We start from the raw sequence: 22,745 nt of genomic DNA on the forward strand, positions 1-22,745 counted from the left end.
TCCCAGATGAGATCCCACTTCCAACTCAAACACCAACCCTCACCACTGAAATTGCCCCAGCTCTGCCTGTTCCATTATTGTCCTCCACTTTACTCCTCTTCTAATGACTACAGTGTGACATTGTGTCCAGGTTTCATGGCCTCTGACTTTGTCTTTCCATATCTCGTGGCTAACTCCCTGGTATTTCCATGAAAGACCTTCTAAATCATCCTACCATGGCTCCTGCTGCTTCATAAAGGAAAACACAATCTTTTATGATGTTATCGAAAGCAGCTCCCTGCTCAGTTTCTGCTAAACACTTGGACAGTGTTTTTGTGATGTGGCCTCTAATTTCTGCCATCAAACAATGATGTCACTGTACAAAACCACTTAATAACCTATCCCCACAAATGTGTTAGAGACTTCTGGAAAGTGAATATAAATGTACATTTATATCTATTTTAATTATTTCTACAGTTTCCAGAATTTGTATGGCTACATTCTCTTTTAAAAAGTGGGCTCAATGGGAGGATCATTTGAGGTTAGGAGTTCAAGACAAACCCTGGTAAGATTTAAAAAAAAAAAAAGCCCAAACGTATATTTAATTTCCCAGAAACCCAATTTAGAGACTCTTGAACAAAGACTTCATATATTAATTTTAACGAAACTTCCCAACTTTAACTTTGTAGAGTGGAAGATATCTGAAAATGTATTTTAAAAATAAAGGAATCCTACTTTTCTTGTACCATTAGGTAAAAAACATAGTAAAATAATATGAATAGCTAACTGAAGGGAACTTTCTTAACAAAAGCCTAATCAAAAGTTAGCTTTTAATTTGTAAATGTTTTTCTTTTAGCTATTCTTGTTATTTTAATAGGAACAGCTTCCCTCTTTCACAAGCCTTGCCAACACAATGTTAACATTATCTTTTTTACATTTAAGATAAATATATTGAGTGAGACAGTGTTCTATTATTTCCATATCTCCACAGCAACCAGCACAATGGCTTGAACAAAGTAGATGCTCAGTGAATGTTCTCTAATTAGAACCCTCAAATACTCAAAGAGTAGACATTCTGATACCACAGTGTTTGAAAAGAGAAACTAACAAGTAAATGTGAACAGTAAGCATTCAGATGCATACACAGACCATAGGGGCAAGAGAGAGTTTGGTATAGGTGCAGTAAAAAATAGAGTCTATTGATAGAAAATATGGAGTTTCTAGTATATTTTATGCACGTGAATAGTTTTTCTTTTTTCTTTTTTTTTTTTTTTTGAGACGGAGTCTCACTCTGTTGCCCGGGCTGGAGTGCAGTGGGGCGATCTTCGCTCACTGCAAGCTCCGCCTCCTGGGTTCATGCCATCCTCCTGCCTCAGCCTCCCGAGTAGCTGGGACTACAGGCGCCTGCCACCACGCCCGGCTAGTTTTTTGTATTTTTAGTAGAGACAGGGTTTCACTGTGTTAGCCAGGATGGTCTCTATCTCTCGATCTTGTGATCTGCCTGCCTCGGCCTCCCAAAGTGCTGGGATTACAGGCATGAGCCACCCCCAACACGTGAATAGTTTTTCTAATATGTTCTAATAGTTTTTGAAGTGATCCAAATATTAAAACTTTGCAAATACTCTTCTAGTTGTATAAGCATGTAAATGTGAGAACACACATACTTCATAGCTTGTCTATCTTGGCTGTGACTATAATGTCCTTAAAAGCCAGCAAATTCACACAGACCAGTGTGGTGAGGCCAGTCATATCTCAGTGAAGATTTTTTTAGAGTAACAGATTAAGGATTTTCAGGTTCAAAGAAAGTAACAAAGACGAGCTTTAAAATGAAATGTAATGTCTCAATTTTTTTAACTAAATGGTTGCATGGGGAATAAGCTAATCATATTTTATACAACTAAATGAAATAAATTTTTGAGTTATTACACTTGTAAACCTATGTTATTAACTATAAACTGATGGGGGTTTAAAACTAAAATATGAGATCCAAAAGCCCCAGATACGATTAAGAATCCCAAATAACTGAAAATTAATTCTTTGTACCTGTCCCTTGAAGGTGACAACCTTCTGCAGATGAGAAACATACCCCGCCCCCACATGAAGATAACAGACTTGTGTGATTATGGGATTACGGATTAAGTGGGATACCACGTAGCAACCTCCTAGGACGGGGCTTGGAATGCAGTAGGCATCTAAGAAATGTCAACATGACATATTATATTGCTACTTTATTGTACTTTCCCTGCCCCCCCCTTGCAGGAATCATGTGTAACACTCTAGGACAAATGCTTGGAGCCAGGGACCCTTGGGGCCTACAAATATAGGACTTGCAGAAGTCAAACGGAAGGGGAGCCTCATGATGCTGACTTGGTGTCCAGGCATGGCCACAGACACTTACAACCCACAGTACTTAGGAACGAATGATGTCACAAAAATCACCATGTTGCCAGGCCTGCCATACAGCTGTGCCTGCCCCAAGACTGTGCAGCTCTGCGCATCAGGGCAGCAGGCCACGCCTTGTGTCCCTTTGTTTTCATTCATTTTGACAAAGGCACCATTATGGGCTTTTCCTTTTGACTCAATCCAATTTAAACGGCACGGCTCCATTTGAGATGTTTTTTATTGAAGTAACCAATCATAATATTGTAATAAGTATAGAAGCATTATTATTTTTACAAAGACTATTTCTGTTCTTGATTTGATGAACAATATATTTTAAAGTAATCTCAACATGTTTATTCCAAATGAGAGGATTTAAAGTAATACCCAGACAACTGAAATGAAGAATCCATAACCCTTAATTCAAAATAACATGCTGCATAGTTGAAATCCTGTAAATAACAGGAAGCTTTTTGGGAAGGGTGGCGAGAACAGTGTATGCTCGGCTGCTGGAGGCTTACCTTCATCTCTTTACTAATGTCACCCCTCCCAAGGACTGAAAGGGAGATATAATTGCACCATGTTGTCATCTGTACAGCTCCTTCTCATGACTGAATGATCTAATGCTCACAGTAACCATCAGAGTTAGAGTTACAATGAGAAAGCCAAGACTCAGGTAGGTGAATTAATTCCTCAAGAATTACATGACTATGGGAGGAAGACTTGTCCCCATGTCTCCCCTACTATGCCTACCAGGCTCAAGGGGAAATGTGCTAACCTGCAGGCGCCCTCTATTGAGGGCATAATGTTGGGCAGGTAACTTTGTCCTTGAGCCAAATATAACAGGCAAGGGTACTGTTAGTGAACTGCTTCCAGGGGGTTTTCACCCAGTGGGCCTATAAACTCTTAGAGGACTACCCAGGAATCCCTCACAATGTGAAACACCTGACAGTTTCTCAATAAACCCAGGGTCCTCTACCTGGACTCCACGGAAGTGACTATCATTTCATTTTACATGAAATTTTAGCCGGGCGCGGTGGCTCAAGCCTGTAATCCCAGCACTTTGGGAGGCCGAGGCGGGTGGATCACAAGGTCAGGAGATCGAGACTATCCTGACTAACATGGTGAAACCCCGTCTCTACTAAAAATACAAAAACCTAGCCGGGCGCGGTAGCGGGCGCCTGTAGTCCCAGCTACTTGGGAGGCTGAGGCGGGAGAATGGCGTGAACCCGGGGGGCGGAGCTTGCAGTGAGCTGAGATCGCGCCACTGCACTCCAGCCTGGGAGACACAGTGAGACTCCGTCTCAAAAAAAAAAAAAAAAAAAAAAGAAATTTTAAGTAGAGGTATGGGTACATGTATGGGAATTTTTCTGATATAAGGGGTCACAGCCTTCAGATACTTAAATGAACCTATAAAACTAAAACAAAGAATCAGTAAAATAAATGATGGTTTTTATAGAGGTCTATCTTGATCTATTTTTACTTTCTTCTAAATTTGACCCTTTATTCATGCAGAAATAAAAAACTGTGCTATGAGATAGTCATAGCCTCACTGTTTAATTTCTGTATTAGGGAAATGAGTTGAAAGTCATTAAAAAAAATATGATGAAGGGGCCGGGCATGGTGGTTCACACCTGTAATCCCTGCACTCTGGGAGGTTGAGGCGTGGTGGATCACTTGAGGTCAGGAGTTTGAGACCAGCCTGGGCAACAAGGTGAAATGCCATCTCTACTAAAAACACAAAAATAAATTAGCTGGCTGGGTGTGGTGGCTCATGCCTGTAATCCCAGCATTTTGGGAGGCTGAGGCAGTGGATCACTTGAGGTCAGGAGTCCAAGACCAGCCTGGCCAACATGGTGAAATCCCATGTCTACTAAAAATACAAAAATTGGCCTGGCATGGTGGCAGGTGCCTTTAATCCTATCTACTTGGGAAGCTGAGACGGGAGAATCACTTGAACCCGGGAGGCGGAGGTTGCAGTGAGCCGAGATCATGCCACTGTACTCCAGCCTGGGTGACAGAACAAGACTCCATCTCAACAACAAAAAAAAGGGAGGCTCCAGCCAGGATGTGTTGCAGACTCCCAAGACTTTAAAATACTTTGGTCAAGAGAAGATCTTTCCTTGTGGTACTTTTTGTGATACCATGTAGAATCAATGCACGCCTTGATACTATATTCTAAGAATGATACAAGATAAAAATATATTGATACAGAAATACCATCAAATTAAATGTGGAGCTTTATAGATTTCTAGATACCTCAGAGGTTTTCTTTATGAAACAAATCTGAGCACCAAGAATTTCAGTAATTTTTCATAAATTTTGACTGCCAATGGGTAATAATTTCTCACAATTTGTTGATCCTTTCCTTGTCTTCAATGCTTATATTCAATACTTCTTGTAAAAGTTATTGCTGCCTGAACAGGAATATGAATATGAATTGTTTTGCTTTACTTATTATTCATGAAACTGTCTATGCCATATCTTGTGCAAAATAAGAAGTCACATGCATATAGACACAATTTTCGTTCTTTTAAAGAATACTTTACAGTTAATCCTGTTTGAAAAGAAGTTTTAAGCTTCCTGGAGAAAAAGCTGTGCTTGGAATGTTTATTAAATGGCAAAAGGCAAACCAAATATGCATGCAATCTAATGAAGAGTAAAACTGTGAGTAATAATTTAATACTTCAAGTTAATAGATTAATAATTAAAATCAGCCACTTGCCCCACATCGTGACACTTGAGCAACAGAAAGCGAATCACCTAGAACCAAGGCAAAGTTAGAGTTGATGCTTCAGCAAAACATCAGAAAAGGCCATGGCCCTTGTCGTATGTTGCCTATAAAAATGAGCTTGGGGGAGGGGCCGGGCGCGGTGTCTCACGCCTGTAATCCCAGCACATCGGGAGGCCGAGGTGGGCGGATCACGGGGTTAGGAGATCGAGACCATCCTGGCTAACACAGTGAAATCCCGTCTCTACTAAAAATACAAAAAATTAGCCGGGCATGGTGGCGGGCGCCTGTAGTCCCACCTGCTCGGGAGGCTGAGGCAGGAGAATGGCGTGAACCTGGGAGGCGGAGCTTGCAGTGAGCTGAGATGGCGCCACTGCACTCCAGCCTGGGTGACACAGTGAGACTGTGTCCAAAAAACAAAAACAAAAACAAAAACAAAAAAGAGCGTGGGGGAAGAGTATATTATCCTATTAGGGGAGATTTTTTTCTTTCTATGCTGAAGTTTACTCTCGTCACCACTGCAGGTATAAATAACCCTGGTGCTTTGAAACTGCGTCTTTCACACATGCAGGAAACATTTACTGAGTGCCAAACTATGTGCCAGTACTGGAAAAATAAAAATGAATAACACAAGCCCATGTATTAGTGGGTCCTGTCTGATTAGTGCTATAATTGAGGTATACACAGTGAGCCTGTAGCTCTGCTGTAGTGGATGTACAGCAATAATTACCTCTCATTTTCTTTTGCTTTGCCTCTATGAATTCAAAGCCTGTTGCCTGTTATCCTTGAACTATAATTATTTTAACCATTGTTCTGCACACAAAAATATGTTTCATTCCCTAGCTCATGTCCAGAACAATGAATGAAGTACTAAAACATCATGTTTAAGTTAATGTTTGCTGAATAGGGAGAAGTCCAAGAAAAAAAAAGAAACCAGTACAAATTGTCCCTGACTCAACTGTGGCTTTTCATGTACCACTATTCTCCTTAATCATTTCTTGGTAAATGCAGGAAGCGCATGGGCGTGTGGAGAATGCTAACCCTCATCTACTGAGCCTGCCGTACAGTACTGTGTTTTCTTTCACCTGTTTACAACAAGAAACATTTTGTTTATAACTGGTTACAATAAGAAAAATATTCTGTGGCATACACATGATTATGCATGAGTATATTAGCATTTATACGGCCACGGGTCTAAATAGGTAACATTAAACAGACAACAGATTCAAAACAGACCATCTGCCAATAAAATCTAAATTACTGAATAGATTCTCCTATAGTTTGGCAATGCCTGATGTGTATAGATATCAAGCAAACGATGCTGCTTTTTTCAACAGAAAACAGCATGCACTGTGCTTTGGGAAGCAGAACATTCTTCCAAGAACACGTGGAAAACACGGCACTTAGAATAAAAGATTTTTACAATACAATAACAAATGTGCGATCAATGTATTGTTGGGAAATGAATTATCGTTGAGCATCAAATGATATGTTGTAAAATTTCTTAATACCTCATTTTAACTACTTTCACATTGCTATGGAACAGAATAAATTCTCTGCTCTCTATTTGAGCTAAGACCCTGAAACCAATCATATCTTTCTGGTAAAATGAAACAATTACACATGTAAGTTATTTACTCTGAAATGGAATATATTGTACAAAATGAGATTCAAAAATAAAAGGAACCATAGTGTCTTTGTTCTTATTTAAGAGGAATCATGGAAACTTTGGTGACATCATCCACTGATGTTAATTGACACTGGTAGATGTCATATTTAGGATAAAGTTTTTTGTTTAAAACAATTCAATCTTTTTTCGGATACATCATAACAAAGTACAGCAAAATGTCCAAAATTACCTTTTATTTTTAAACACATTTTATTTGCCAATATTCTTTATCATATAGCAAACACCAATGAGCAATTTAGTGGAAACTCTGAATCAAATGATTTTCTACTTGTGTATTTGGACCTGAACACAGTTTTTTATAAATTATGCTAGTGTTTCAGAAAACAGGTGGCATTTATATTTGATATAAATGAATGCCCCTACTAAAAGTGCTGATGAAGAATGCACCTCAGCTTTCCTAATGGAATACATAATATTTATATTCTGACTTGACAAAAACACATTCTAGGAACTACTACGAAAGCCTGTAGAGTATCTAAATCCTTCAGAGTCAGTGATCTGATTCTTCCTTGGAAGAATTAAGAATCAAAAAGGGCTATGAACCATGATAAAACTAATTTCTTATCTGGCTATATTCCAACTGCATTCTCTCTTACATGGGTTTATTATGTGATCTACAGAGCCTTGCTACTCAAATTACGGTCCACGGATCAGCAATGTCAGTGTCACCTGGGAGGGTGAATCTCCACCGAAGGCCTACCAGGTCAGAATCTGCATTTTAACAGATTCCCAGGTGATTCCTTTGACATTAAAGGGTGACATGCATGACTTAGAGCTTCTGAATCATAGGCCTCCAGGGCCTATGCATCATCTCCCTTAACCTTCCATTACTTCTACAAAAAAGGTAGACAGAATGTAGGCTTCAGTAGTTAGGTTAAGACTACTTCCTCTAGATGACATGATTGTATATTTAGAAAACCCCATTGTCTCAGCCCCAAAACTCCTTAAGCTGATAAGCAACTTCAGCAAAGTCTCAGGATACCAAATCAGTGTGCAAAAATCACAACCATTCCTATATGCCAATAATAGACAAACAGCCCAATCATGAGCAAACTCCCATTCACAACTGCTACAAAGAGAATAAAATACTTAGGAATACAACTTACAGGAGATGTGAAGGACCTCTTCAGGGAGAACTACAAACCACTGCTCAAGGAAATAAGAGAGGACACAAACAAATGGAAAACATTCCATGCTCATGGATAGGAAGAATCAATATGAAAATGGTCATACTGTCCAAAGTAATTTATAGATTCAATGTTATTCCTATCAGGTTACCACTGACTTTCTTCACAGAATTAGAAATAAATATTTTAAGTTTCATGTGGAACCAGAAAAGAGCATGTATAGCCAAGACAATCCTAAGCATAAAAGAACAAAGCTGGAGGCATCACGCTACCTGACTTCAAACTATATTACATGACTACAGTAACCAAAACAGAATGGTACTGGTACCAAAACAGATATATAAACCAATGGAACAGAACAGAGGCCTCAGAAATAACACCACACATCTACAACCCTCTGATCTTTGACAAACCTGACAAAAACAAGAAATGGGGAAAGGATTCCCTATTTAATAAATGGTGTTGGGAAAACTCACTAGCTATATGCAGAAAACTAAAACTGGACCCCTTCCTTACTACTTACACAAATTTAACTCAAGATGGATTAAAGATTTAAACGTAAGACCTAAAACCATAAAAACCCTAGAAGAAAACTTAGGCAATACCATTTAGAACATAGGCATGGGTAAAGACTTCATGACTAAAACACCAAAAGCAATGGTAACAAAAGCCAAATTAACAAATGGGATCTAAGTAAGCTAAAGAGCTTCTGCACAGGAAGAGAAACTATCATCGAAGTGAACAGGCAACCTACAGAATGGGAGAAAATTTTTGCAATCTATCCATCTGACAAAGGGCTAATATGCAGCATCTACAAGGACCTTACACAAATTTACAAGGAAAAAACAAACAACCCCATTAAAAAGTGGGCAAAGGATATGAACAGACACTTCTCAAAAGAAGACATTTATGCGGCCAACAAACATATGAAAAAAAGCTCATCATCACTTGTCATTGGAGAAATGCAAATCAAAACCATTATGAGATACCATCTCATGCCAGTTATAATGGCAGTCATTAAAAAGTCAGGAAACCAGAGATGCTGGAGAGGATGTGGAGAAATAGGAACACTTTTACACTGTTGGTGGGAGTGTAAATTAGTTTAACCATTGTGGAAGACAGTGTGGTAATTCCTCAAGGATCTAGAACCAGAAATACCATTTGACCAGCAATCCCATTGCTGGGTATATACCCAAAGGATTATAAATCATTCTACTATAAAGACACATGCACACATATGTTTATTGCAGCACTATTCATGATAGCAAAGACTTGGAACAAACCCAAATGCCCATCAATGTTAGGCATAAAGCAAATGTGGCACATATACACCATGGAATATTATGCAGCCATAAAAAAGAATTAGTTCATGTCCTTTGCAGGGACATGGATGAAGCTGGAAACCATTATTCTTGGCAAACTAACACAGGAACAGAACACCAAACACTGAATGTTCTCACTCATAAGTGGGAGTTGAAGAATGAGAACATATGGGCACAGGGAGGGGAACATCTCACACTGGGGCCTGACAGGGGGTGGGGGTCAAGGTGAGGGATAGCATTAGGAGAAATATCTAATGTAGATGACAGGTTGATGGGCACAGCAAACCACCATAGCACAAGTATACCTATGTAACAAACCTGCATGTTTACACATGTATACCAGAACTTACAGTATAATAATAATTTAAAAAGATCAATACTAGAAAACAAAAAGAGAGACTACTTCCCCTCTATAGTAAAATCACAGGTACTTTAGTTTTCAATTACATACAGACTTTGATACATGCAAACCTTACCATCAATGTCAAATACAAATAAACACTTTACAACTCTTTAAGACGAGCATATGCTTGAGAACTGAAAATTGAAGATGAATACCACCATATACAAAATGTAAACTAGGCTTCACACACTCTGAAGAACTATGTAATAAGTACAAGTTAGGCAGTTTCTATCATTGATTTTAAGAAAGACATAGTTCACTGAGTCATTCATAGCAATGAGCAGAGGCATGGAGCCAGCCATACTCAGTCGCACATGTGCCATGTACACTGATTCTTACCTGTTTGTACTCAGATTCTCTTCCAACCAATACCTGCAGAATGTAGTTAACAGGGTCACCTTTCATTGGTGGTACCGTCTCCCATAAAATTTCACATGAATTTCCTTCTAACTGTGTTACTCGGGGTGCTGAAATACAAATCCACACATCCAAGCTCAAAATTCAAAGTATCATGTTAATAGTCAACACTTTAGCACTATTTGTGAGAATCCACGAGAGAGCAAGATTGTGCCTGTGTTTGCCCTCAGAGAGGAGTTTATTTGCCCAGCCACTCACAAAACCATCAGGGTGCCCTTTAGGCACAGAGAAGTTACTCCATGACTAAAAAGCCATTGATGAAAAAATCCTTTGCCCATTATCCCATGAGTAACAGCTTGATGTGGATCACATCTTTTTTTTCTCCTATGGCAATTGAGCATCCTCTATGGCTTAGGCCCTGTACTAGGTATTCTGGGAGATGCAAAAACAGGCAAGGTAAACCCTGTTTTCAAGAAACTTAAGATTTAGTTGAAGGAAGGGGAGAGCAAGGTACGAGACGCATACAAAAAGAAACATCAGAGAATAAAAATGAGAGATACAAACAAAACACTGGGAATTTCCAGGGGAGGAAAAGAGCATATCTGGGTGGGGATCTAAGGAAAGTCTGAGGAGCAGGTGACATGTGAGAGCAGTCCTGGAGAATGGGTAGCACTGAAAGCCTTTAAAAATTAAATTATATTTATATATATTTTATTTTTCACCTACTGAACTCCTCATTTTCATTTAAACTAAATTATATTAGTCTGTAGTAAGGCACTTAAAATATTCTAGATTTAAAAAATATTTTCGTAACCTCTGTGATTCAATATGACATTTTCCTATTTTGTAACTAGAACGTATATCTCCTGTCTGAACCCCCTTATACTTTAACCTCTAATTACATGCAACTAATTCTTTAGAGAGAGTTGTTTCTACTTGTAATTCTGTGTGACACTGTTTCAGAAAAAGGAGGAGGAGGAGGAAGAGGAAAGAAGGAAGAAAAGAAGAAGAAAAAAAGGAGCCTATGCTGGAAATACTTGGCCAAAATTCCAAGCATTTTATGAAAAAAACTAAATAAGGAAGCCTATCAGATTAAACAGTCCTCCAGCTAAGACAATAATTTCCTGAATCTAAGAGTGAGAGGAAGACAACCTGATCATGTGTCAGAGTGGGAAAACTGCCCTTCTGAAGTAGAAAGGTCGGGAGATGCAAGCACTATCAATGTGCCATTGTATTTTTTGTAAAATGTATCCCCACCAAGAATCACTTTGAGAGGCAAAGATAGTACTCCTTCATACTAGAAAGACCACTGAAGTAGGGTAATTGATAAATCTAGCTACCCTTCCTCGGTACTAACAAACCAAAGCAGCCACAGTGTGCTCAGACATCTTTTGTGTTATAACTGAAAGGCAAAGCTGCACCAAAGGGCCAGGGCGTTTACTGCCAAAGTGACCTGGCAAGGCCATGCATGTGTATGCACATTCATACTTGTTTCTTAGTCACATAAAGAAGGATCTGCCAAAGAGTCTTCAGGGCAGGGAAGCAGGAGCAAGGTATTTACCCTAAACTAATCCTGGAAGGAGCTATTGGGTTCGTAGAATCCAAGCCAAACCCTGACCCAGGTCCTGGAGAGTTCCTATAATTGACTTTGTGCCTTGGTTGTAGCTGACACACCTCCTCATGTGGGAGTAGAGAGTCAAACACATATGCAAGGATCTTTTCTGCAGTTGTACTTTACCCTGCTGTCACCCTTAGTATTATTTCAAGCAACAGCTAGATAAGTCACTTGTGCTGTCTGTCCCCTTAAAGACAAGCTGCAGGGACCTCCACAAGAACCACAGTATTCGCAGGAGATGAGGCAGGGTCTCAGGAGTCCAAGAGTGGCTGGGTGGACCGGCTGAGCATGCTATGGCTCCTGTTGCTATTTCCTGCCTTGCAAGTTAGCTGCAGTCAGGCATAGCTCTGTGGCTAGAAAACAGGCTGAAGGCTCAGCAGACCCAGTGGAAGTAGGGTCCAGGCAGAGTGTCTTTTGTTCACTAGCCTCAAGGACATGGGGGAAGATCTGGATATGTGGGGCTCTCATGACTTCTGCAGTACCCAATCCCATGAAGGGGCCAGAGTAGGAAAGTAGTCACCCACAAACTTCAACATAAGTACCCAAGGAGATTACAGCAGATCACTGCTACAGCTTTCCAAAGGCATCGCTCCACACCAAGAGCTGTGCGCCAAAAGGGAAAGGCTGCTGAAGCTGCCTAAGTCAATCTCTAGGCACCAAAGTCACTGAAAGATCAATGCCAACCTCTGCTTCTCTGAACGTCTAGGAAAGGGAGTGTGATGCTTTCCTTGGTAAACTGTCTTAAGGGCTGCAGCACCAGGAATTAACCCTTATTTCTAACCATTATTGTTGATAAACACGCATACATACAGAGAAAAGTCATTATCTGTAGGCCCTTTCCTTTCAAGGTCTCTCATTTCCCCTAGACAACCCATTGCTCAATCTTCTTTAGAATGTTCTTTTGATTCTATCTTGCTGACATTATATTTAACATCAGAAAAGAGCTTATTTCTATAAGTCCCAACAGTTCCTTACTCTCACAAGAGAGCATGAAAGAATACACAGTCTACACACCTTTGATGGTGGGGGGGACACTTTTGGTTGTGCTGAAGGTATAGGTTTCTGAGAAGGGCCCTTCCCCAGCCTCGCTTGCTGCCTGGATTCTGAAGGAGTAGCATGTGAATTCCGTCAGTCTCTGGACCTTGTAGGTGTGGCTGGGTCCTCTGTAGATTGAAATAAACCTAGAAGAAGGAGCAGAATCAATTAGCCATCTCAACTTCTATTAATGACAAGAAATTAATTATGATGCAAACTACTGGAGCAGATTAGGCCAACTTGGTAAATGCTTTTCATATATTCTGAATTAATAATCAGCCAGTTGCTACATTAGGGTTAAGTTTAATGCCTAAATGTATGTTTTTATAAAAGAAAAACATAAACTTAAGCACATATAAGACTGGAATGAGACTCCTTTAATTAGGATCTAGATTCTAGAAACATCAGAATGTTTTTATTTGTTCATGTTTTTATTTACTAATAAAAAACAGAATTTTCAAATTTTTCATAATGGTAATATCTATAATCTGATAGCATAAACTAATATTCTACTATTTCCTAGGCAATGAAGTTAATGTTAACGGGACACCTAAGAAATAATATGTCCTCTTTAGCCAAATTTTGCAAATAACTGAGGTTTGGCCAGAAATGCTTTGAATTTTAACTTTTATCTGTCTTCCCAAGAGTTTTTCAAAGCCCCATTCCTCAATTGCTAAGGAGACATTTAGGACTATGGATCGTTGAGAGCTCATATAAAGAGAAAAAAAAAATACTGTGTTCAGAATCATCCATCAGATTCATCAAAATCACAGACAAACAGCACAGGTGGGCTGGACAGTTTGGAGTGGCAGCTTTTGGCTCCTTCCCCTATCTGATCCAGGACTATTTTGCACTTCTCTGCTAATTAAGATTTCCACGAAATGTTAAGCATAACAGGCACAAAGATAAACAAACAGGGTCTTATGTTTTAGGTGTTTTTCCCCAGGGTCTTGAAAACATTTTCACAATAAAAACGTATTTGAGAACTATAGTATGCTGTCATCTTTTTAAAAACTATAGTTTAACTGTAAAATTCTGGAAATAACATAACTTCCATAAGTCATCCAGGATCTTTAGTAGATTCAGTATTTGAATCCTGCTGGTCCAGCGGACACTTTGAGAACCACTACATAAGTGAATCCAACCACAATGCCTTGTTCCTAGACAGACAGGCCAACGGATTCTACATTTCCAGGGCTTCGTCACAGCATCTGAGGACAATCCACTGTCTTCAGATACTACTGGAAGTCGACCACTAACAAAATCATAAGCCAAAATGTCTGACTCTTTGGCCAATTTGGCCTAGGGGTAAGCAGAATTTATGTATTCATTTAGCAAACATTTCTTGAACATCTGCTGTGTGCTAGGCTCTGTGGATTTGAAAGATGAGTAAGACCTAATCCCTGTGAGTTAGCTGGTCCTGAGTGTGGGCAAGGTTTTCTGAAGCAGAGCAGCAGCTTTTCCATGTGCTGGAGAATAGTCCCTCTGGATGGATGAATGAATGGAAAAATGAAGAGATACAGATCTAAAACATTTTCTTTTTTCCTTTTCTTTTTTTTTTTTTTTTTTTTAACAAAGCCTGCCAGAGTCAATGCTTACTTTAAAATATCCACATGTGTATTCATCAGCCTCTGCAATCAAGTTCCTGAGCCCTGGTCATTTCACTTATTTAGTGTTCTGTCTGCTTTGCTGTGTAAGGAAGTGCCTTTTATTAAAGGCTGAACATTTTTAATTTCAGGAAAGCCAGAGTCCAGGCTGAAACCCACAAATACCATGGCAACCTATTTAGCACTCTTGACACATTACTACCCTAATGAAGACATCCTTGCTAATGCTAGAGCCAAACAGCTATTTATTAACTCAGCCTAACCCAGTCTACAATCTCTAACAGGAGTAATTGCCCTTAATTATATCACAAATTGAAGTCATGGTTTAAGAAGTGAAAGTGTTACATCTTCATTACAAACTTGCCATAAAGGTCAGTTTTTAAAGGAGTTTGGAAAGGACTATTAGGAACAGTATGCTTTCCTGCCATGCCACACTCTAAGGAGAGTATTTTTGGAAAATAAGTTCAATGTATATTTGTACCCAGACCCAATTACAATGTAAGCAGCAGCACTCAGCCACAAAGAAATTTACTGAAGCAAATGCAGTACTCTAAGTTTGTAATCTAAATAGAACAGACAACATACGTATCAATTTTCAAGTACATCAAAATCTTCTGTTTCTATTTTGTCCTTTAACTTCTTGTTTTGCTCTTGTACTGGAGCATTTTATTAACTGTTTAAAACTGCATTCCAATCTATGAAAAACATAGTGGAAACAGCTGATAGTATTGAGAAATTTAAAATTTTATTTATGTCTGGAGACGGTGTTAATTAGAAATACAAAAATGACCCCATTTGTGTCTAGAAAAAAGTGGGAGTGACCTTGAAGGCTGTGGTGGAGACATGACTGCAGAGGATTTCACCTTTAAAATTCAGTCACCTTATTTTCAGTGAAGGCGGAGTTAGGCAGCTCCAGGAGGCCACCTTACAGCTGCAATTCCCTGTGGAGAGGAAGTTGGGAACTGGCAGCCTGGTGCTCCCAGCAGAAGGGAGATAAGAAGAGAAGGGAAAGGGGTGGTTCTTTCTTCCTTCAGCCTTTTCTAGAATAAGCATGTGTCTAAGCAGTCCTCTAATGTAGCCCACTGTCTACTCTGGCAATAATAAATCATGATCTGCTCGTTGCTCTGATCAAAGCCATCACTGCTTTGACTAGCCTGCCTTCCCCAAAAAGGGGCATGGGAAGAAATTATGAGAGGGGCACGGAGAAGAGCTCTTTTATTTTGTTCTCAGAATGTGTACGGAAATAGCCAAAATAGATGGTAACTAATTCCTATGTCATGTAAGTTAACCAGATATTGAGCCCTCAGGAGGGAAGGAGACGATAGGCATGACAGAGGCTCTCTCCTGGGTGAAACAAGTATAAGGTGGGAAGGGGAGATATAAGGAATCCTAAGAGCTTTAGCCCAAGGCAGACAAGCATCAACTGTCAATCAGGTCATCTAGAAACACTGATGTACCCTGTCCTTTTGAGGCCTGTGCCCTAAGATGAACACACAGGCCCAAGGTCAGAGGGGCTGAGTAATGATAATGATGCAAGATGATCATAGCTAATGCCTTCTGAAGACGTTCTCCAATCATCTCACTCTGAATTGTGACCAAGAGCCACAGGGAGACATCAAAGACAGAGGTAGCAAGTAGGCACATTATTAAAAAGCTGACATTTTCCTCACTTTAAAGGTTTCCCTACCCTTTCATCTTCTTAAGGAAATAAAAAAGGTAATAGAAAGAGAACTGCAAGAATGAAACCATGGCACGAAAGGGATGAGAAAGACTTGGTACCAATTTTTTATATTATGGAAATCATTTATCACAGTCATTTCCAATTTCATGTCATTTTACTCTTTTCAACAAAAAAATTCATTAAATACACAAGCAAAGATTCTAGTTAAACTTCTTCTATACCCCCTAAAGATCTGGGTACTTGGTAGGCTTTCAGTAAATGCAATTTCTGAGACCAGAATTGACTCTGTAGACTATGAAACACCAGTGAGTAGTTTAGCCTTTTCATGCCTCCGTTTTCTCATCTGTACAATCAGCGAAATGATGGAACCAACCTCAGAGATATTGTGAGGTTTAAATGGGTTAATAAAAGAAAAGTACTGGCCGGGCGTGGTGGCTCAGGCCTGTAATTCTAACACTTTGGGAGGCTGAGGCAGGCGGATCACAAGCTCAGGATTTCGAGACCAGCCTGGCCAGCATGGTGAAACCCCATCTCTACTAAAAACACAAAAATTAGCCAGGCGTGATGGTGCATGCCTGTAGTCCCTGCTACTCACGAGGCTGAAGCAGGAGAATCACTTGAACCCAGGAGGCAGAGGTTGCACTGAGCCAAGATCGCCACTGTACTCTGGCCTGGGTGACAGAGCAAGACTCTGTCTCAAAATAAATAAAATAAATAAATAAATAAATAAAATCAAAGTGCTTAGGCTAATCCTGATATATACTAACTCAGTATGTGTTAGTTATAATCATCCTAATGCTGTGAAGATAGGATTTTTAGAAAGGATTCCCTGTGTGTTCTGAGAGACCATGTACATTACTGTCCGCTAACACAGAAGTTATTTTTTCCGGGTGAAAAGTCAGTCGCATGGTAAGAGGCAACCCTGCAGAGCAGGCTGCTATACTGGCCTCAGACATAAGCTGTGGGACTACACCTGTGAGGCTGTTTACTCTCCCTCAGGCGGGTCCTGACAGTGAAGTACAGGCAGAGACGCTTCCTCAGAACACACTGGTGAGGTCTGAATTTGATAGCTCACATAAAAGCCCCAAGGTCTGACACAGCAGGCCTCAGATAACTGTCGATCCTAAATTTCTTTCTGGTAAACCCTAGCATGAAATGTACATGCTGACAGTAATGTCTGGTTCCCCTTGCTCCTCCAGTATCAGACAATAAAGACCTATCAAAACGTAATAAAAAGCACATATGCTGACACAAGAATAATATAATTCCTCTTTCATCCCAATTCTATAATTATTTCCCATCATTCCAGGAGGCAGAAGAAGAGAGAATCTTCTTTCTTCAGGGCCAATGATTTATGGCCGTTTGCATGGTGCTCCTTCTAGGAAGCTCTGCAGGTTAACACCCCTGTGGCTAGAACCACTCAGGGAGAGATTACAAATATTCATCAAATATTTGTTTTACGAAGACTAAATTAATTTTTTTCTTGCTCCTGTATCTTTTTTAAAAGACCAACTTAATTTCAACATTCATTAATAAGTAAGCCAGAGGCCTTTTGTGATAGAATTAAACATACCAAGCATCCCAAGACACAATGATTGAAGACCACACATTTTAAATGCAGATAAGGATTCCAAAGAGCAAGGCTTTGCCATGAAGAGGGGAATGGCATCTGTCCAGATTTCCTAGTCCTCTCTCTTCCCTTTATATTTAGAATGACCAGGGTCAGTGCTTAGATTCCACCTGCTTATGCACCACAGGCCCTGGGACATCACACCATGGCCAGAAGGCAACAGGAGGGTCCTGCTGTCTTGAAGGCGCTGATCACTATTATTAATACTTCAGTGTGCATTGCTCCGACCCTGGGGAAGGGAAGAGATCCCTGAAATAGGAAGAAATCAACTGGAAACAGGAGGACCTAAAGCAACAGGAAATGGTGAAAAACTCTCACTAAGCCCTCAATACCTTGGTTTCTGACAGCAAGTGGGGCTCAGGAAACAGGGATGCACTTCACGAGGAGTCACACCTGCTTAACCCTGGGCTGCTCCCCTGCTCTAGGCTGCTGAGAAGAACTGGACCATCCTTCACCCGCTCTGTAACTCCGACACTGTGGGTGGAGGAGTTGGAGCACAGGGACTTGGACCCAGGAAGACCTGTGCTCTAACCAGCTCTGCGCTTTACTGCCACATCATTCACCCCTGCTAAGTGTCAGTTCCTCCCATTTGTAAAATGGGCATAGCATCTACCTCGTAGATTGTTTTAAGAGTCAATGCAATATTTATGTGGGTAAAACCTTAGCACTGAGCCCAGGACACAGGACACAGTAAGAGCCTGGCATATGGCATTATTCAACGGCCCCAAACTCTGCACCACGAAGGCCACAGGTCACCTTTTGGGGATCTGAATTGTACCCTGGGGATCTCTGGCTCCCAGTTCCTGCTATATAGGCCTCTCCCAGGTTACTGGGGTCATTCACAGCTTTTGACCCAGCAGGAACATGTCAATCTAAATTTGTGATGTTCTGTTGGAGCCTATGCCAGACATTTAGCTCTCCCCATCATAAATCACTCATCTAATTTGGTGGCCAAGGAATACAAATAAAATGTTCACTTTGTTATTTTCATGACATGAGCACTCTTGCTGACAAAAGCAACAAGGAATAATGTACATATAGCGGTTCCTGGAACATACTACATGCTCAATAAAGTCACTGAGTCATTTTAGTATGAGTTCAGGCTGAGGCATATGTAGCTACAGGCACCCCTTATGGTACCACAGGAGCCCCGGCCCATGCTGGCAATACCTCTGAGGGGTCTTCTGCTCTACCTCCATCCCCTGCTGCCTGTGCCCATGAAGCTGCAGAGGCATCAGTCCCATGCCCCAGGCTCCTGTGAGGACCAAGAAGAGGACAAGCACAGTAACACCTGTGGGGCTCAACTGTGCAGGGGGTTCGGATGCAACAAAGTGGATGATGATAGAAGTTCTGCAGTAAGCTGGCCTGGGTCTGAATTCAAGTTCAACAGTCTGGTAATGGTGCGTTCTATAATCAGGTAAGTTGTTTCCTCCTCTGTAAAGTTGGTACGATAAGAGTAACTACCCTGTAGCATTATTGAGAGAATTAAAAGGGATGATGAAGGAAAACCCATTAGACAATGCCTAGCACTTATTAAATGTTCCATAAATACCACGGTTTTTAATACTATGTAAATATTATTGTTTCTAACACGAATATTATTAACAAAGCACCAGTGCTCACGAGTTTGTTTTACAAGGTTGGAAAAGCTGAAGGAGTCCTCAGAATGGCATCCCTCTCACTTTCATTCCATGAGGTTTTTCTTGAGTTGGAGAGAAGAGTTGGGCATGTGACCAACATCACCCTGTCCTGGCGAGTCCAGGCTAAGAACTGTTGCTGAAAACACCAAGACGGGGCAATGTGCCCAATCTAGGCACTGCCCATAGCGTCGGGCATTTTTACTTAGAGAGAAGAAAGATGGGGAGAAATGCTGTCCTACACTAAGAATATTTACTTGGAAAGGGGAAATAAACTGGTTAGAAGGTTGGGTGGGTCATTAAAAGTTTACAGTCTGAATGAATTCTTGATGGCTCTGCCCATAACTTGTTTCAGCTTGGACTGTAATACCTTCTTGAAACAAGACACTTAGATGGCAATAAGCATACATGAGTTTTAATGTTGGTGATTTACCAATGATTAAAAAAACATTCTGCACAGTCGGCCCTCCATATCCCTAGGTTCCATATCTGTGGATCAACCAACTGCAGATAGAATATAATGGGGGAAAAATGATGTTTGCATCTATACTGAACATGTTCTGCCTTTTTTGTTCTTGTTATTCCCTAAACAATACAGTATAACAATTATTTACATAGCAATGTCATTAATTAGGTATCGTAAGTAAACTAGAGATGATTTAATAGTATATGGGAGCATGTGCGTAGGTTATATGCAAATACCATGCCATTTTATATAAGGGACTGGAGCTTCCACGGATTTGTGGGGGAGCGGGGCGGGAGGGTGTTGCCCTGAAACCAATCACCCATAGATACTGAGGAAACAACTATATGTGATACCATAATGGTGGAAACACATCATCATACATTTGTCCAAATTCATACAGTGAACAACACCAAGAGTAAACCGTAATGTACATTATGGAATTTGGGTAATAATGATGTGCCAATGTCTGTTCATCAGCTGTAACAAATGTACAAACATCCCACTGTGGTGGACGATGCTGATAACAGAAAAGGCTGGGCATGTGTCAGGGTAGGTAGGATAAGGGATATCTTTGTCCCTTCAGCTTAATGTTGCTGTGAACCTAAAACTGCTCTTAAAAAAAAAAGATATTTAAAAATGAAAAACAAAGTTTTATGTGTCTGTGAATACCGAATGACTTTGCTTATTTTATTCTGCTTGCCAGTGAGAGTACTCCATGGTGGGACAGAGCAAGGTTTCAAGAGCAAAAAGATATACACAGGTCTTAGCCAGAATGCAGAGACTATTACCGTCACTGTAAACTTGAACAAGTCACACAACTCTCTGCAGCTCAACTGCCAGAAAACGGCTGTCTTGTTCAGTTGGCAGGAACTTTTATGAGATCGAAGTAAATTCTATGACTCCTTATTGAATATGCACTAGAAAGGCAAACAATAGATTCTGGGCATTTTCCAGAAATTCCAGGGGAAGGCTATACTTTTAATTTCAATATTTTAGGCTTTAACATTGTGAAAGTTGACTTCTTGCACTCAAGTGCAACTGAAGGAAGAAGTTCCATCATGTTAAATCTTTAAATGTTCCTTTATTTTAAATCACTATAGGGGGACATATAATATACATGAAGAATTTAGCTTTAGAATGTTTCCTTAAAACAGTTTCATTTTGAAAAAAACATCCAAGAATGCTCTAACTGGCCTATAACTTAAATTCATGGTGGAAAATAAGAGATAATGCTAACGTTTCCACGTTTACTACCTTGTTATCTTATAATCCCTAGGCCAACTACAGGCTCACAGCAACCCATTAACATTAACTTCTCAAAATGCTCTAACCTGCTGACCTAAAATAACCTGTAGTCCACTAAAGGCTGCAAATGGTACCTTTCAAAACATGTTTCACAATATCAAAACTCAATAGCTCAGCAATATTCATTAAAAATGACATGTCTTTTTTCTTTTTCTTAATTTCCCTGGGCTCCACGGATTGTGTGTATGTGTATGAATGAGAGAGAGAGGAAGAGATAGAGAATTCTGTACGTTACTCAGGTGGCATTTGGGAACAAATGGTGCTCAAAATAGAAATGGATAGTATTCGCCCTCACTCTACCAAGAACATGGAGTCTGACCATGTCTATGGAGAAGCAGATGGCATCATGTGGGGAACCTGAGGCAGGGAAGGTGCAATACCTAAACTGATTTTGATGTTGGCAAGAGTCCCCGTTTACCAACTAAGCATGAACGTGCCAACAGCTATTGAGAAAAGAGGTTAATTTCCCAACCCTCTGTCCCTGGCTGTATATGGACCTTTTTTGGCTGGTGAGTGATCAGGCTGTAATACTGTTTCATTAATGAGTGGAATATTTTTATGCTCCTTTTCTAAGAGATAAAATTTCACTATACCTACTGATGGTGGAAATTCTTTACAAAGAATAAAGGAATAAAACAAAAAAAAATCTTTTTTTTTTTCTTGGTATACTTTAGGCATTAATATATTAAAATGGAGATTTATTTATATTTGAAAAAAGGATGACTAGAATTTCTAAAGACCACCTGAAAAGTTTGCATTCTCCCACTCTCCTACTCTGCTTTCAAGTATATGCAGTGAAATCTTCAAGGATGCTATTCCCAGAGTTTTCTAAATTTCTACTTGCCTACTAATGTTTTAGTGACCTTGTCTCAACCTGAAAAAAAATGCTATCTAATTCCATTCTGTTATTTTTGTTTTTAGTAAATGAGAGGTAAAACTGCAATCTGACTTCTATTTCCGGTCCAGTTAAGATCTCAAATAGTTCATTTGCCACCTCTCACCGATGTCTGTGCCTGGACATTTTAGCCTAAGATTGACTAAGCTACTCTGTTTCAAAGGCTAAACTGTTTTTCTAAGAGATAAAATTTCTAAGAGATAAAATGCTCCTTTTCTAAGAAATAAAAAATGTCCCTTTTTTTTTTTAGATGGAGTCTTGCTCTGTCGCCCAGGCTGGAGTGCAGTGGCGCGATCTAGGCTCACTGCAACCTCTGCCTCCCAGGTTCAAGCAATTCTCCTGCCTCAGGCTCCCAAGTAGCTGGGACTATAGGCATCTGCCACCATGCCTGGCTAATTTTTGTATTTTTAGTAGAGATGGGGTTTCACCATGTTGGCCAGGCTGGTCTTGAACTCCTAACCTCAGGTGACCCATCTGCCTCGGCCTCCCAAAGTGTTGGGATTACAGGCATGAGTTACCACATCCAGCCAAAAATGTTTCTAAAATCTTTTTTTCTCCATCAGTTAAGGACTGAAGACAGCTATCATTATTTGCATTTTGTAGGAGGGGAAATTAAGGCAAAAAGAAGTGAAGGGATATGCCTCTAGTCACCTAGAAATCCAGCAACAGATCTGGGATTTTAAGAGATTTGACACCCATGTCGAGAATCATGATAGCCTTCTGATGGATGTAATATGAAAATGTCATTTATCAAATAAAGATGATCATATGGATCAGGGACCAGTCAGAGAAGCACTGGAAACAAATCCTGAGGGTTTCTTAAAGGTCCGGCCCTGAGCTGGCTGCCTCACATCTATTTCATTTAATTCAGCAACATGGTCTGAGA

General features: G+C 40.1%; 1 protein-coding gene across 2 annotated transcripts in view; it reads right to left on the bottom strand.

Annotated features, from left to right (window-relative positions):
* The window catches only part of FNDC3B (fibronectin type III domain containing 3B), a 364,055-nt gene that overhangs the window by 9,600 nt on the left and 331,710 nt on the right, over nt 1–22,745 (bottom strand). For both annotated transcript variants that reach the window (XM_025375210.1, XM_025375209.1), the window contains exons 24-25: nt 12,618–12,784; nt 9,971–10,098 (exon numbers count right to left, since the gene is read on the bottom strand). In XM_025375210.1, coding sequence (XP_025230995.1) covers nt 9,971–10,098; nt 12,618–12,784 — 295 coding nt within the window. The remainder of the gene's footprint in view (nt 1–9,970; nt 10,099–12,617; nt 12,785–22,745) is intronic.

This window comes from Theropithecus gelada, chromosome 2 (assembly GCF_003255815.1).
Source record: "Theropithecus gelada isolate Dixy chromosome 2, Tgel_1.0, whole genome shotgun sequence".
Taxonomy (NCBI): Eukaryota; Metazoa; Chordata; class Mammalia; order Primates; family Cercopithecidae; genus Theropithecus; species Theropithecus gelada.